The following is a 15,150-nucleotide window of genomic DNA, read 5'->3' on the forward strand; positions in this document are numbered from 1 at the left end:
GCAAAATTTAGTTACCGAGGGAAAGGAGATACTTTTGCGTACGAAGGGTACGAAGAACACGCGACGAAGTTGTGCCGTTGCTCGCGAGTACGGTTACAGTACCAAATAATACCTTCCCCGAAAGCGTATGACATGCACAAACAATCCTGAACATGCGAAATTGTGATCGAAGGCCTAACAAAAAAGATTTTCCACAATTAAAGTCGTCTGTATTACGAAATAAATCATAATTTTAGTATAACAATTACTCTTTTCCTCTTTTACAGATTCGAAAATCCTTTTCCAGCATTAAAGTGTACACTTTAATACGTGTTTGTAAGGTGGAATTGGGGTGATCCTGATTGACCACGTCTCGATTGGACACCACCAATCACAGCGACCGGTGCTTAGGAGCTTTGTAGTGTCAAGCGCTGTGAGTGGCTCGTGTCCAATTGAGCCATTTCCAACTGGATGCCACCCGGTGGAATTTATGCCGAAAACAAATTTTCTTAAGATCGAAATTTTTTTCATTCTTGGCATAAACTCCACTTCATAGACACGTATTAATGCGTATACTTTAATCCTGGAAAATAATTTTCAAATCTAAAAGAAAAAAATAATTGATTACAAACATTATCATTAGTTGGTAATACAGATGGCTTTTGTTGTGCTTTCTAGGTGCCACAATTGATCGAGTCTTAGTATTGCTTAATATGTTTAATCACGTTAAGATTACAAAACAAACAGAGCGAAAGTGAACATAGAGAGAGAGCCTTACAACTTCTTTTATACATGCTCTCCGCCGCACGCGCCACCATTCTACATCACGCCATCTGTATGGACGCTCTCTACCTCGCGCCACAGCTTTAGGATCCCCTTATAAGCCAACTCATTTACACCTCATTTGTGGTCCACATATGTGCATTCTATCAGACTCTACCATATATTGGTTCATAAAAGAAATATTCTGCCATGAAACTTGTTTTGGCTTATATTTTACGAAGTTACGAACCACCTATTAAAAAAAAACCTGCAATTTTATTCTTAAAAACATTTTAGTAAATAATGTGGTATGCTTCTTACTATATTTACGATGCAGACATTCCAGGTAGCAAGGTATCGTCTATTCGACGTAATGAATTGGTCATTCTTAACGAATCTGACGTCCTATCATCCTAAAAGTGACAAGCCACATAATATCATATTAACCAACGTCAAAAATACGTCATTATTTTCGTATTATTAACGACATAAATGAATGACGTTATTAATTGATCACTAATAATGTTACCAATATATTACCGATTAATCATTTATTTAACGTCAATAAGTATAACGTTGTAAATATGTCATAAATAAACGATGTCATTAGTTGGTAAAAAAGTTATATTATATCTTAAATAGATCACATGACGTCAATGATTCAAAATGACTATCGTCAAAATGACTATAATTTGTTACCTGGGATATTTTATCTCCAAGAAGTAATATTATGTACCTATAATATTACTAATAAAACCTTATTAGTTTCTTTCTTTATAAATAAGAATATTAAAGGCTATAACAGTTGAGCCCTTTGAGGTACAAACGATGCTATTTCGAAAAAATTTTGAAAAACACTATATCGCCGAACCCTTTGAGATACAAACGAAAATAAAAAAGGCACAAACGGATGCAAATGATCCTCTTTCGAATGCCGTTGGTCTCATTTCGATATCTTTTAAAATGGCTAATTTCCCAATATAGCGATTGCACAAAATTTGAAAAGCGCTGTATCTCCGAGCCCTTTGAGGTACAAACAAAAATAAAAGAAATATAAATGAGTACAAACGATTCTCTTTCGAATGGCATAAATAAAATTAAAAAATCTTAAAGTTGCGCGCTAGCCATTTCTTATTTTTCACTTTTTGTTTAACTGTTTGAGATACAAACAAAATAATGATCGGAACAAACAGGTACAAAAGAAGTACAAACGCGCTAGAGTATTAATTGTTGTTTGATAAAGTTGGGTGCCAGGTTCACATCGGTCTCCCGGCCGAAGTAATATTTCTCACAATAAATTTATTTATAGTTTTTCAGCATATTAACATCTTTCTAATATGATGCCTTATTAAACAAATTATCAAAAATTGTTGGTCAGTTTAATTTAATTCGAGATATTATTACAGTAGTTTAATTGTCGAACTTATATTTATAAGTCCGGAAAACAGTTCGGCGCGCAGTTAAAATTACTACAAATATGGTATATATGCATGTACATACATAGTATAGGAGAGAGTGGGGTGGCCCTATTTGCAGTTTTTGCTCTCTATAAGACGTAAATAAAGTCCGATCGTAAATCCAAAAGTGCCGCTGAAAAGATCATTTAATTTCCTTCATTTTTTCTTGAGACCATTTTGACATATCTTTCACCTGTGTTGAACTAATGGAAAATGTAAAAACGCTTTTTCTGGTTCGATTTGGAACTTTTGGTTCCAAATCGGATCATCCCCTAGTTCAAACCTTCTATTTTTATGGACTTTTAGATAGAATTTTAAAATATTTTAATGCATTTTTGTTAGTAAAAATGGTTAAGTGAAAACGAGCAATTTGACAAAGATAAAAATTTTATTCAGAAAAAAAATTACTGACAGTTTATATTTTTTATTAGAATTAAAATCAATAAAACTCAATTAATCTGAGTCTGATGACTCGACATTTTACTGATTTAATTCCTTGGACCAGATCTGGTCGGCCGATTACCAGTACTACAACTAGACCTATACATTACCTACTAGGTCCGATTTGAACACCCAAAAAGAGATCCGATTTGGACACGGATCCTTTCGAAATTTGGAACAAATTTTACAATAAACCACAAAAGTGATCACAAAACGCTTGACATTTTTTTAATTCTACACCCTTTAATTATCTTAAATCAATTATCTTTCAAACTTTTAACATCTTTTAAATAATGATTTATAGGAACTTTCTTTTTTAAAAAAAATTTTCACATGATGGCTGAATATACATATTTGCGTCTATTCTATGAATGTTATAACAGACTGCTATATATATATATCAAACTGCTGTCACATGTTCAGTGTTTCATAAGGACTTTACATTATTAAAATAGCACGCAAATCTACTTAACCGTATTCATTTAAATTTAAAAAGTCCTATTTGGAACACGGTCCGATTCAGGCCACTCTCCCCTATATATAATTCACATTGAATTATTTAAAGCATTAAAGATCCAGCTTTGACCGTTATAGGCTTTAATATTTTTACTTGTTCAATTTAGTTTTGATAACTTATAAAGTTCTTATGTTTCTTTATGTTCAAACTAGAATAACGAGAAATTTTTCGTATTCGATTAACCAATCGTGTGATGAGCAATTTTCCGGTTCTCCGATCTAACACTCATCGACTAAGTAACAAAACCGTCGCTTTCTTATCATGGAATATCAATTTTTATTGTTCTTGTAAATTTCTTTGTATATCTGAAGAGGACCTAAACGTAAGAGGTCGAAACATGTAATTGTATTTTGTAATGTTTTTATATTTATATTTTTATATCTTTTTATTTTCTCTGCTATTGTTTTATATATCTTTTTCAATTATAATTTTATGAAAAGAACAATGGAGAGACTCATTTTTTTTACTCTTATTAGCCTTGTATATCATGTTGTTATATTTTTGCTTGTGTATTCACATTACGGTCTTAATAAATCATTTATTATTTTTTTGTAAAGCTACGAAGGCGCGTACAGAGCCGAATTTACAAATTAATGCTTGAAAATTATTTAATAATAAAATTGAATATACCTTAACTGCATCATAGTACACATCGGGTAAGGAATTAGAATAAATTTTTATTTTGCCTTTTTCCCCAAAAAATTGCTTTTGTACGAGCCTTCAGAAGCTTTTCTGATTATAAATATCGTAATTAAAACGCAATTCATCCAGTATTTTAGCCGTAATTTCAGCATTAAAAAATTCGTTTTCAACTAGAGGTCTCCATAGTCTCTCCTGTCGATCCTTAAGGGAAAGCTGGAGTGGCTAAATTGTCGGGACTTTGTAGATCGATATAAATCTCCGAATTTACTGAACGGAATCAAAAATCCTCTTATAGGATTAAAGTAGCAAAATTTGATAGTGCTGTAATGGACTTTATACTAAAATCGAAGAAAGGTAAAAACTTACATTTTTTCAACTCGTACAGCTGTCATAGACATGTGATATGTCATATGTTTCCTTAACACAAAAGTTTTATAGCTCGTGTGGACAAAACGACAGTTCAACACCCAGCGCTTTACGTGCATAAATAATACTGAGTTTATGTTATTCTAAGATTAAAAGCTTAAAAAGAAAGATTTATATCGATCTGCAAATGACGTGTATACAAACGCTGAGCGAAGACTCGGAGGATAAAAAAAAATAATTGTGTCTAACAATAGATCGATCTTGCAAGAGATGACATTGCAATCATTAGAACTTATAGTAATGGAACCGAAATAACCCATCCCTATCCAAGCAGTGAGTGGAAGGTGTAAGTAACATCTGAGAGACAGAAGATGTATGCTGTATATATTTCTGTCCTGCTCGCCATTGAGACGCTAGAACCAAAATTGAAAGAGTTATCGTTATTTTTCATGTTGAAAAACCGAATTTTTTAAAATTTGCCATTAAAAAAAATATTTTTTATTATTTTCTTTAGAGTTCTGGTCAGCGATACAAGAGTTTTATCAATTAGTATAGTGACTTTTTTCGTTCTGTCTTGAAATAAAAAAGTTATATCTAATTTTCGCTTTTCAAAAATGTGAAGTTGGCACCCCAAACTTTCGAATCACGTTTTTTTGCATTTAATCATCAGAACTCTTTCCAAAACCTATCAGGAACTCTAGAACTTTTTGGGGAAGGGCCCGAACTCTATTAAATAAATCGTAATTTTGACTTTGGGGTGTCAGCTTCACAGAGGTCACGAATGTGTACGACTGCGTGTATCATATTGTTTGCGTGATATATTAGTGTGGTAGTATAGAAAAATATATCGATGCGCGGCGCGATCTCTAGTGACTTTGTCGGAGTTCGAACTTCGTTTTAGGATCCCCTTAAGTGAAGCTCGAACTCCGACGATGTCACCAGAGATCGCTGTTTTTCCAGCACATCGACATGTCTTTATATACTACCCATAAAACTTATACTACTAGAGGGGGAACTGTCAATTTTCATATAACAAAGGACCCCGCAGTTTTCTTATGGGAAAGTCTCGGTTAAAATGGCTGAAAATTTAGTATGTAGTAGTTTATGGTGTCCTGATCAAAAATCTCAATGGGCACGTGATCCTAAAATCAACGTGTTCTAAGATATTGGAGCTCAAAGGTCGATATGGCCTCATATGGATTATTATGAAAAGTAACATGTTGCTACATTGCCTTTTAATGTACAGTGTAAATATTTCATTAGTATATAAAAAACATGAAAAATGTTTTCATTGTCTAGAATATATATGTATTAAATATTTTTATATACATGAATAGTAATATAAACATATATTATACGTTTCATATAATATTATAGTCATTTTTCAAAAAAATAATTTGTGAAATATTTATCAGAAATAAATCAACTACCTTGAACAAAAAATGGAAGATATATTAAAAATAAAAAGAATTTTTTTTTAAATATTCATTTACTTTTATTACATATAAATCAAAGCCTTGAAAAAGACAGAAAAATTGAAGTAGAAATCGTTACCCAGCCGATAAATAAAAATCAGGCAGCATTAACAGCGAAAATGGAGAATGATAAGTGTTTTACATAATTATGTATGGATTTATTGGTTTAGGGTTTATGGGTGTATGGTTCATGGGTTTAGGATTCTGTTTCATTTGCTGGATCGATTCTTCCTTTCATCATTCTATACATGACTGGCAAAAAGTACCTAATATTATTTAAAAATAGTTATATCTGCATTATCGACCTTTGAACTCCGTCTCAGAACCAGTAGATTTTAGGATCACGTATCCATTGAGACTTTTGATCAGGACACCATAAGCCACAGGGCACATAAATTTTGAGCCATTTTGACCGAAAGTACTTTCCCATAAGAAAAGTGAGGGATCCTTTGTCGCGATAAAGCGTCTATGTCTAATTCTAAGAACTCGACCTTATTTGTTCGTACAAACTACGTGTTTGTGGATTACTATTTTGTAAGTACAGATACAAAACTTTCGTATCAAGCAAATGTCACGACTTGACAGCTTGAGACGCCATATTACACTAAGAAATGATAAAAAATATATCAAATTCGAAATTTTTGGTCGTTTTCAGTATAAATCCCACCTCACAAACACTTATTAATATGTATACTTTAATCCTGGAAAAAGATTTTCAAATCTGTGAAAGAAAAAAAAGTATTTGTTATACAAAAATTATATGATTTATGCACAATTTCTTCATTTCTAGATAACTTTACCCAAGAGATATCTCTCAGAATACAATGGAGATATCTCCTGAATAAGGTTATCCGCAACTTATCTGGAAGTGAAGAAATTGAGCATTAGTCAGTAATACAAGCGGCCTGAAAGCCGGTATTCGTAGTCGATTCTTATTTCAAGACCATCTTAAAGCTCCTGACAACTCGCGGCGGCCATGTTGGAGTCGTGACATCAGAAGCAAGGAATGACACGTTAATTTATGTTGCATGCCATTTTTAAATAAAGACAATTTGAATGAAACGAAATGACGAGATCGCTTTAAAATACTTGTAAAAATCGACGAAAACTTCTTTCCTCTCTTGACAGTCAGTAAATGGTCGTAAAAAGCACGTAAAGTGAGCCTATATTCGGGTAGAAACATACGGTCTGACAACTATTAAAACGAATAAAATATGCGCATTGACATATAAAATTCCAAGATAACTTTAGTTTTCATCGATAATTACGACTTTTATAAGTATGAAACAATCATATTTCAAAGCTTTTCACATTTTCACAATTAAGCAAAGAATAACGAAATGGCATGCAACATAAATTTCGTCGTCAAAATGTCACTTTTGACGCCTATAAATTCGGCCATTTATCGTGGTGCGGCGCTGTAATACACATACAAGCACGAGCTCATGTACAGTTAGTTCGTAGCAGGAATACCTGGGGTTCGATTTTAGGGGTCCATGTTTCGTTCTTAGTTATTATTATATTCATGACTGTTAAAATCTGATACGATCGGATGTTACGTCAGCGATCATAAATGTATCGTAATATTTGTGAATTGTGTTTTGACCGGCCGACGTTTTGACCTCAGTTTTAATCAGTGAAATCTCTCTCTATTAGATAACCTAGTGATTAGCTAATCAATGAACATTTCAGGCTCGTTCAGGGCTAGATTTGTTCGTCATTACGAGGGCTACATTTTACGAAAATTTCAAAGCTTTGCGTTTAAATCTCAATGAACAGAGAGCGAGTAAAGAAAAGGCCTTTTTCAGTGTTTTTTATTTTTTTTTCTACTGAACTAATAGATCGATTTTAATATTCCACGTCTCATTTTGTAGGTATTTCGAATACCTACATTTGTTATACCGAACTTTTTTTCCATACAATCAATACACTTTCCTTTTAAAAGCGAAAAACCTGCTTTTTACAATTCGATTTTTTTTTTCGCATATTTTCTTCACAGGTCTTGAGTCTCAAACATACGTATTTCTTTTCTGATGGCCTTTCGAGATTTTCGTACAGAGAAACGCTGGTTTATAATTCTTTCCAGTAAAATTCTATTTCTACTGAACTATTCTTGCTACTCGAGTTTATAAAGGAGGGGTATACTATGTAACGCGCATGAAAAATCGTAAACAATTATACATCTCGTAAACTATTGCGTGTTAATATGATTTATACTATTCTAGATTAATGGGAGGGGTACACTATTACTACAATTTATGAAAAACTTATTTGTTATTTAGAATGCCCCCCGCCCCTTCTCTCTCTTATTGATGCCTAGGCCTGCCGAGCAGCCGAGATTGCCGAGAAAGCATATTCGGTCGCTTGAAACAAGCGACTAGTGTGAGAAGGAACTCGCTGTTTCGTTCACTCTTGGCGCGCCGAAGGCAAGCACACGGACATGTGCTCGTGCTTAAGTGTGTGGCTATCGGTTTTGCAAGACCGCCATCTAATTCGATGGCGTCACCGTTACCGCAGAGTTTTTGGCTGAATAGTCAGGTGCCTTAAGTAATATATTAAGACGCTAATGCGGCCCTCTGATTGGTTCGTGGCATCTTAAGACTGCATTTAATACGGTCTTGAACATAAGAACTGATTATGAATACCGGCCGGGGATCCCCTTAAAGCCCGTATAAGACTACCGACTCTGCAAGCCGATTAGACTGCCAACTCTGACTGCCGACCAATAATGGACCAATCACAATAAGATTCAATGTGACATGTCCGATACGGACGAAGCTGAAGCTGGCAGTCAGACTTAGCAGCCAGAACGCGGCAGCCAGGAGCGAATAGGGTGCTGGGAGGTCCCAAAGATTAAAAATTAATAAAATTCATTAAAAAACGATTGCAAGCAAGTCACATTTCTGGTAGTATAAAATAGGTTATTCTATGTAAAATTTATAATAATCTGCACAGTGATGGCCCTCATTATTAATAAAAAAATTATACATTAATAAAATATTTAGCAACCAGACCGTAAGCAAACTCGTATCGATTTGAAAAAAATCATGAATGCTCTCCGGAATGAGTGTAAAACGAAGACACGACGATCTTCTCGATGACGGCCCTCATTGTTTATAAAAAAATCAAAGAAATGGAAAGAATAAGGGCACTAGGAGTCAGGCGCAGAAGACGTCGCGCAAATAATACACTTACAAAGAGTGAAACTTCTTTATTCACTAAACGCGCTTACATGTTTCGACTCACTTTTTGAGCCTTCCTCAGAGCAAACACAAACTAACATATATAAATTAAAAGTTATCCTGTCTTGGTGAGCTCCCCTACGTCGAGAATTTAAATGCTGGGATTAACCAAAAAAGAAAAAGAAAGGAAAAATGAAAAAGGGGAAATATTGAAAATGTCGAATTAGAAAATATGGAAAATAATTTATCAAAAAACTTTAAGAATATAATTAATTATCCCGCAAATAAGGACGCTCACCACGATTATAAAGCATCATATCGCAAACATTACTACGAATAATTCAAGAACCGGTTACTGATATGTTGGCCAGTCGGTATCAGACACAGTGAGTCACTTTTTTTAGCTAGTATCTTTCGAGATAACAAATGAAACAACATTAAAACGTTAGTCAATTCCAAAAAAAAATGAAAGTTGTAAAGTGATCAAAAATTTCGTCAGAAGGACTCGTTACTGTGCACAAACGACACTGACTGATAAGACGTGACAACAACTCGAGCTTTTATAGCTTATCTATAATCGGAAGGTAGGCTTTCGGAAGCCCCTCCATATCCGTCTGCAGGTTGAGTCCATGCGTTTGTCTTCTGATGAATATCATCTCCAAAATCAGTCTCTTCCTGTAGTAAGGTTCCTCGTCCAATATTGCAATGCTATCCCAGTCAAAATCATGTTGCAACCGATGTTCCGTTATAACATTGCGAGCAGACGTGTTCCATCGGACGTAGTTCTTATGTTCCGTGATTCTTGACTTCAGTTGTCTACACGTCTGCCCCACATAACTCGCGTCGCAGCTCTTACACAAAATCTTATAAACAACCTTCGACTTTTTATCACGCGGTAAGGGGTCCTTATGCACCCTAATAAATTCACGCAATTTATTAACACTATAAAATGCCCTCATATGCTCGCTATTCAATCTATTAAACTTCTCATTAATACCACGAACGAAAGGGACAGCGAATCACGAAGGCTGTACTACATCAACGCTATTATCATTAACAACCCTCTTCCTATTACTAGCCATAATAATATTCTTCAAACGGTTGTTAATATTCTCAAATATAAAACTCAAAGGATAATCATTCTCTAACAAAACTTTAATCACGAAACACAAATTATCAAAGTGGAATTTAGGATTCGAAAGCAAAATCACCCTATCAACTAATCCCGCGATTGTACCTATTTTTTGAGAAACCGCGTGCTGTAACCAAAAGTTCAAATATCTACAAAAGGCTTGTGGTTCAATCAAACTCTATCAACTCATCCCTAATCACTGAACATCCAAAAAATTCAATCTATCACCCCCACCTCCATAGTAAATTGAAACCTAGGATGCTGAGAATTAAAGACATCAAGAATGGAAATAATCGAAGAAACAGGCGCTGCCATGATTATATCATCAACATACCTATAGTAAAGGGCCAACGGAAACTGAATCAAAGACAAAGCTCTACTCTCCAATTTACGCATAACTAGATCCGCGATGACGGGAGACAACGGGGAGCCCATAGGAATACCATAATTCTGTTTATAAATAATAATATTGTTATGCCCGTGTCGTGTCGTCACCCGCTATACGCCGGAGTTCGCCGTTCCTGAAGGAAGTAGAGCGCGTTGCCTGGCGACGAGCATGGTGTTGTTTCAACAGATGGAGAGAGAAGCTGTCGAAGCGTTCGGACATGTTTCTTCTCTGAGAGATATTAGCAAACTATTCGTCTATTTATATTTCATTGGAGTTCTGTTCTGTTCTTGGTATAATAAATACCTAATTATCTTTTTATTCTCATATTGTTTATTTCGGTGGCTCGGGAGAGCGGGTACGCGACGCGAACGAATTCCGCGAGACGGTTGCGCGGACACACGAATCGAACGGTCGGACATAACAATATCAAACACAAAGAAAGTAGAATCTAAAATAAACTGAACCGCTTTGATGAATTCCTCCTTCGGTAAACAACAATCTCTAGAAATAAATCGCCAATGATCTTGGATACAATCCATCGCATAGTCAATGGGAACGTTAGTGAAGAGGCTAACAACATCCAGTAACATTAACTGAAATTCATCACTCAACCGCCTACCATCAAGTTCTTTAACAAGTTTAAAACTATTATCGATATGACTATCCGCCTTAGGAATTGTTTTAATGATAATACTATGAAGAAACACTGCTAACGAATATAAAGGGCTGTTTATCGAAAAAACTATTATACTAAAGGGACAGTCCTGCTTATGTATCTTCGGAAAAGCGTAGGCCATCGGAAGTATCCCGTCATTACATAACAAACCTCTATATGTGGAATCAGATATATACTTCTTTTCCTTCCACCTAACTAATAAGGCGCGTAAGCTCGTAACCATTCGCCTCGTCGGATCCCTTACAACTACTTCATAAGTATTAACATCTTGAAGCATTTCATTTACCTTGGAAATGTACATTTGTCTATCCAATGTTACCGTCACATCCCCCTTATCCGCGTGAGTAAAAATCACTATCGTTCATATCCCTTAAAAAACCCTAGTATCTTTCGCTAACTGTGACAAACTCCTATCTATTTCCGTACAATGCAGGGAATAAGAAGCTAAGTTATTTAACACAGGAAGTGAGTGGTTTGAGATCGAAATCCGCTTATCTATAGGCAATTTATAAATATCACTTTCAATACACTGTAATAAGATCGACCGTTAAATTTAATTATTGTTAAAAAGTAAGGCAAAGTTCTGTCCCAATTGCAAAAAGTTCTGTATATTAGGAGGTATGGAAACGGTTGACAGATTCACGAACCAGCCATTCCATTGTGAGGTAAATGAAGGAGAAGGAATCAGTGGAAGAAAGGACTGAGGATCTATCTGTATTTCTCTGTCTCATTTGGATTCTGCACGTTAGGGTACAACGATAATCTAACACCAGCACTACTCTCCAATACTCCATCCCTGCCATGATCAACATCAACTGCGGGCACTGTCTTCTGATAATAACGAATAGGCCTGATATTTTTAATATTATTATTAAGTAATTCTTCCCTCTGTTTCGACAACAGTCAGCAACACTTCGACTCAATCCTACTCCTTTCGCGCAAGAAGAAAAGGTATGAAGATCTTCCCTGTTTATCAAAAAAGGCGTCACAAATATAAATAGGAAGGCAACGGGAAATAGCACGTGCAAATCGGAAAAGCTGTACCCGAGTAGAATACATTTTCCTCTAAGTATCATTTAATTCTAATTTCAAAATATTCACAACACACTGATGTCTAATATATTCAAATTTTTTAACTGAACTGTTCCCAAAAAATTCCAAACTAAACCTATGTAGCCAATGCAAGTGAGGTGGGACAATATTGTTTGCGATACAGTATCTTAAGAATCTAGCGTGTAAAAGACTTTTAGTTAAACAAATACGGAACTTAATCCATGACTTTAATACAATAATATAACTGTTTCCGATCCAAAAATGGAATAAACAAATTGAAAAAAGGAAGAATATTGGGGTGGACGCATATTTACAGCCTGCATATAATAAATCCGTTAATAAATCAAACATATCAAGACTCCTTACAAATCAAAGAATTGGAAACAGTAAGGGCACTAGGAGTCAACTCCTAGTGCTCTTACCTTTTCCAATTCTTTGATTTGTAAGGAGTCTTGATTAATTTGATTTATTAACGGATTTATAAAAAAGTTATATGACATTTATAAACTATTTAGCAGCCAGACCGTACGCATACGCATAGAGACTTGAAAAAAATCACAGAAATTCTACAAGACGGGTAGGAAACGATGGCACGCCGATCTTCCCGGGGACGGCCATTATTGTTTATTTAAAAAATTAAATAACATTTATAAACCATTTAGCAGCCAGACCGTACGCATATGTATACTCTAAGAGTATGTGTGATTTTTTTCAATTTTCTACGCGATGGTCTAGTTGCTAAATAGTTTATTAATGTTGTATAATTTTTTTATTAATGAGGGCCATCACTGTGCAGATTATTATAAATTTTAGATAGATTAACCTATTTTGTTCTACCAGAAATGTGTGACTTGCTTGCAATCGTTTTTTAATGAATTTTATTAATTTTTAATCTTTGGGGCCTCAGCACCCTATTCGCTCCTAGCTGCCGCGTTCTGGTTGCTAAGTCTGGCTGCCAGCTTCAGCTTCGTCTGATACGGGCTTAAGGAAATGCTGAACTGACGGCCAAACTTGATTGATGTCAATAGTAGATTTTTTAAATTACAAAAAAAAAGTCGAGAATAGTGACATCTTTAATTCATTTCAATACAATAAAATAATGCCGATTAGAGTCAATACAGGATATCAGTGTGTGAAATTTGACTTATTTAAAATAATTACAATCACAAACGTGTCGATCCAATTTGAATCCTTAGCAATGCTCTCATGTAAATCGAAATGTTAATGACAATTGGAATTATATAGTCAGCTATGTGTAGTGATGTAACGTCATTGCACTTCCTGGTACAATGATCATCGAAACGTTTTTAAACTGTTAACATGTCAAGCGTTGAGTCTCATCTGATTCAGAGAACTTAACATATTAACAATTTAAAAATGTTCTCTTCTCTTCTCTTCAATCTCAAGATTGAACTTAAGACGGTCTTGAATATAAGAACTCACTATGAATATCAATCAGAAAATGGTATTCATAGTCCATTCTTATTTTAAGATTGGCTTAAGTATTGTCTTAAAATGTTAATACGGTTCTCTGATTAGTTCATGACATCTTAAGAATGTATTTAAAACAGTCTTAAATATAAAATTTGACTATGAATATCGTCCTAGATCTCTTTTTACACAGGCTGTGTTTCAAAATTTGCATGTACTGAAAAGCTATAATGTATATAACATAAACTATAGATTTTCAATACTGACAGTGTCCTAGTTTACACAGAGCACTTGATATACATACTAACAAGTAACTTTCTATTAAATTATCTTAATTTCAGCAATGCATTTAAAAAATGCTGTACTAAACTGGTATAATATGCATCCATAGATGATTAATTAAATAGTCATATCGTGTATGTTTACAGGCACCTACAAAATTAAGATTTAATAGAAAGTTAATGATTAGTACATGTATTAAGAGTTTGATGTAAACATGGTCAGTAAATTTTCAAACACCGCCACAATTTACACTATTTATATCGAGCACTTGATATGGGTATTAACTAGTAACTTTCCATTAAATTATCTTAATTTTAGTAATACATTTAAAGAATATTGTACTAAACTGGTACAATATGCATTAAAATGATTAATTAAACACACAAATTATGTATATGTTTACACGCGTGTCACTGAAATTAAGATAATTCAATAGAAAATTACCATTTAGTACTCGTATTAAGAACTGATTACACCAACATTAATTCTCTCTATTGACTTAAAAAAAAAATTTTTAAGCTTCGCTTAAAGTCAAAATAATTGGTCCAATCGAGCATTAAATGCACGATTTAAACTAGCTAGGTCGTAGCGCCCTATCGAGACAAAGTATGACAGATCTCTTAACCTCTAAAGTCTCGAACTTTAACACTTAATAACTCGTTTCACGAGGAAAACCACCGCGTTTTTTTGCTGGATTCTTTTGTTTTAAGTTGAAACACGTCGAAGTCAGTACATTATCTTATAAAAATTTAAAATGAGAGGATACTTCAAACAAATATTTTATTATAATATAAATAAAATTTTAGAATAGTAGATGGTAACATTACTTGCCAGTAAGGAATATCCATATAGACCAATCTTTTCCTCCAATTTTTGATATCTATTTGTCTCAATAACCGTAGGCCTCCTCAGTTTAACTTCACTGCTCTTACATCTTGCTTGTGTATTTACATTACCGTATAATGACAAGTGCATTCGTCTATTGAGAGCACATTTTGCGCCTCTCAAAAAACCAAAAATCTTTGTTAGATTCATATTTAACTTTTTAGTTATACAAAAAATAATTAAGAAAATTTTACGTTTCAATCATAAACAACTAACAGCGAAGTCGATTAGACGCATTCAGTACGCACTGGGGTATGTATAATAGCCCGTCTACAATACACGGAGTAAGAAATTGACCAATCACAGTCGATTATTCTTCTCACATTCGACTGTGATTGGTCAATTTCTTACTCTTACTTCTTACTCCGTGTATTGTAGATGACGCCTTGTATGCATGTACGTACGCCTACGCCGGTCACAGTAAAGGCCTAAACACAATGCGAGGCAATAGCGATAGCGATAGACATAGCGATAGCGATAGA

At 34.4% G+C, this 15,150-nt stretch overlaps 1 protein-coding gene across 2 annotated transcripts in view; it reads right to left on the reverse strand.

Moving 5' to 3' along the window:
- The window catches only part of Surf1 (surfeit locus protein 1), a 44,169-nt gene extending 29,263 nt beyond the window's left edge, over positions 1–14,906 (reverse strand). Inside the window, exon 1 of one of the 2 annotated variants that reach the window (XM_018510240.1) lies at positions 14,615–14,906. In XM_018510240.1, the coding sequence (XP_018365742.1) occupies positions 14,615–14,818 (204 nt within the window). In that variant the 5' untranslated portion in view covers positions 14,819–14,906. Of the gene's footprint in view, positions 1–14,610 lie in introns of both variants that reach the window. The other variant, XM_018510241.1, reaches the window with a different exon arrangement.
- Between the last annotated feature and the right edge of the window lie 244 nt (positions 14,907–15,150).

The sequence above is a fragment of the Trachymyrmex cornetzi genome, unplaced genomic scaffold (assembly GCF_001594075.2).
Source record: "Trachymyrmex cornetzi isolate Tcor2-1 unplaced genomic scaffold, Tcor1.1 scaffold327, whole genome shotgun sequence".
NCBI lineage: Eukaryota > Metazoa > Arthropoda > Insecta > Hymenoptera > Formicidae > Trachymyrmex > Trachymyrmex cornetzi.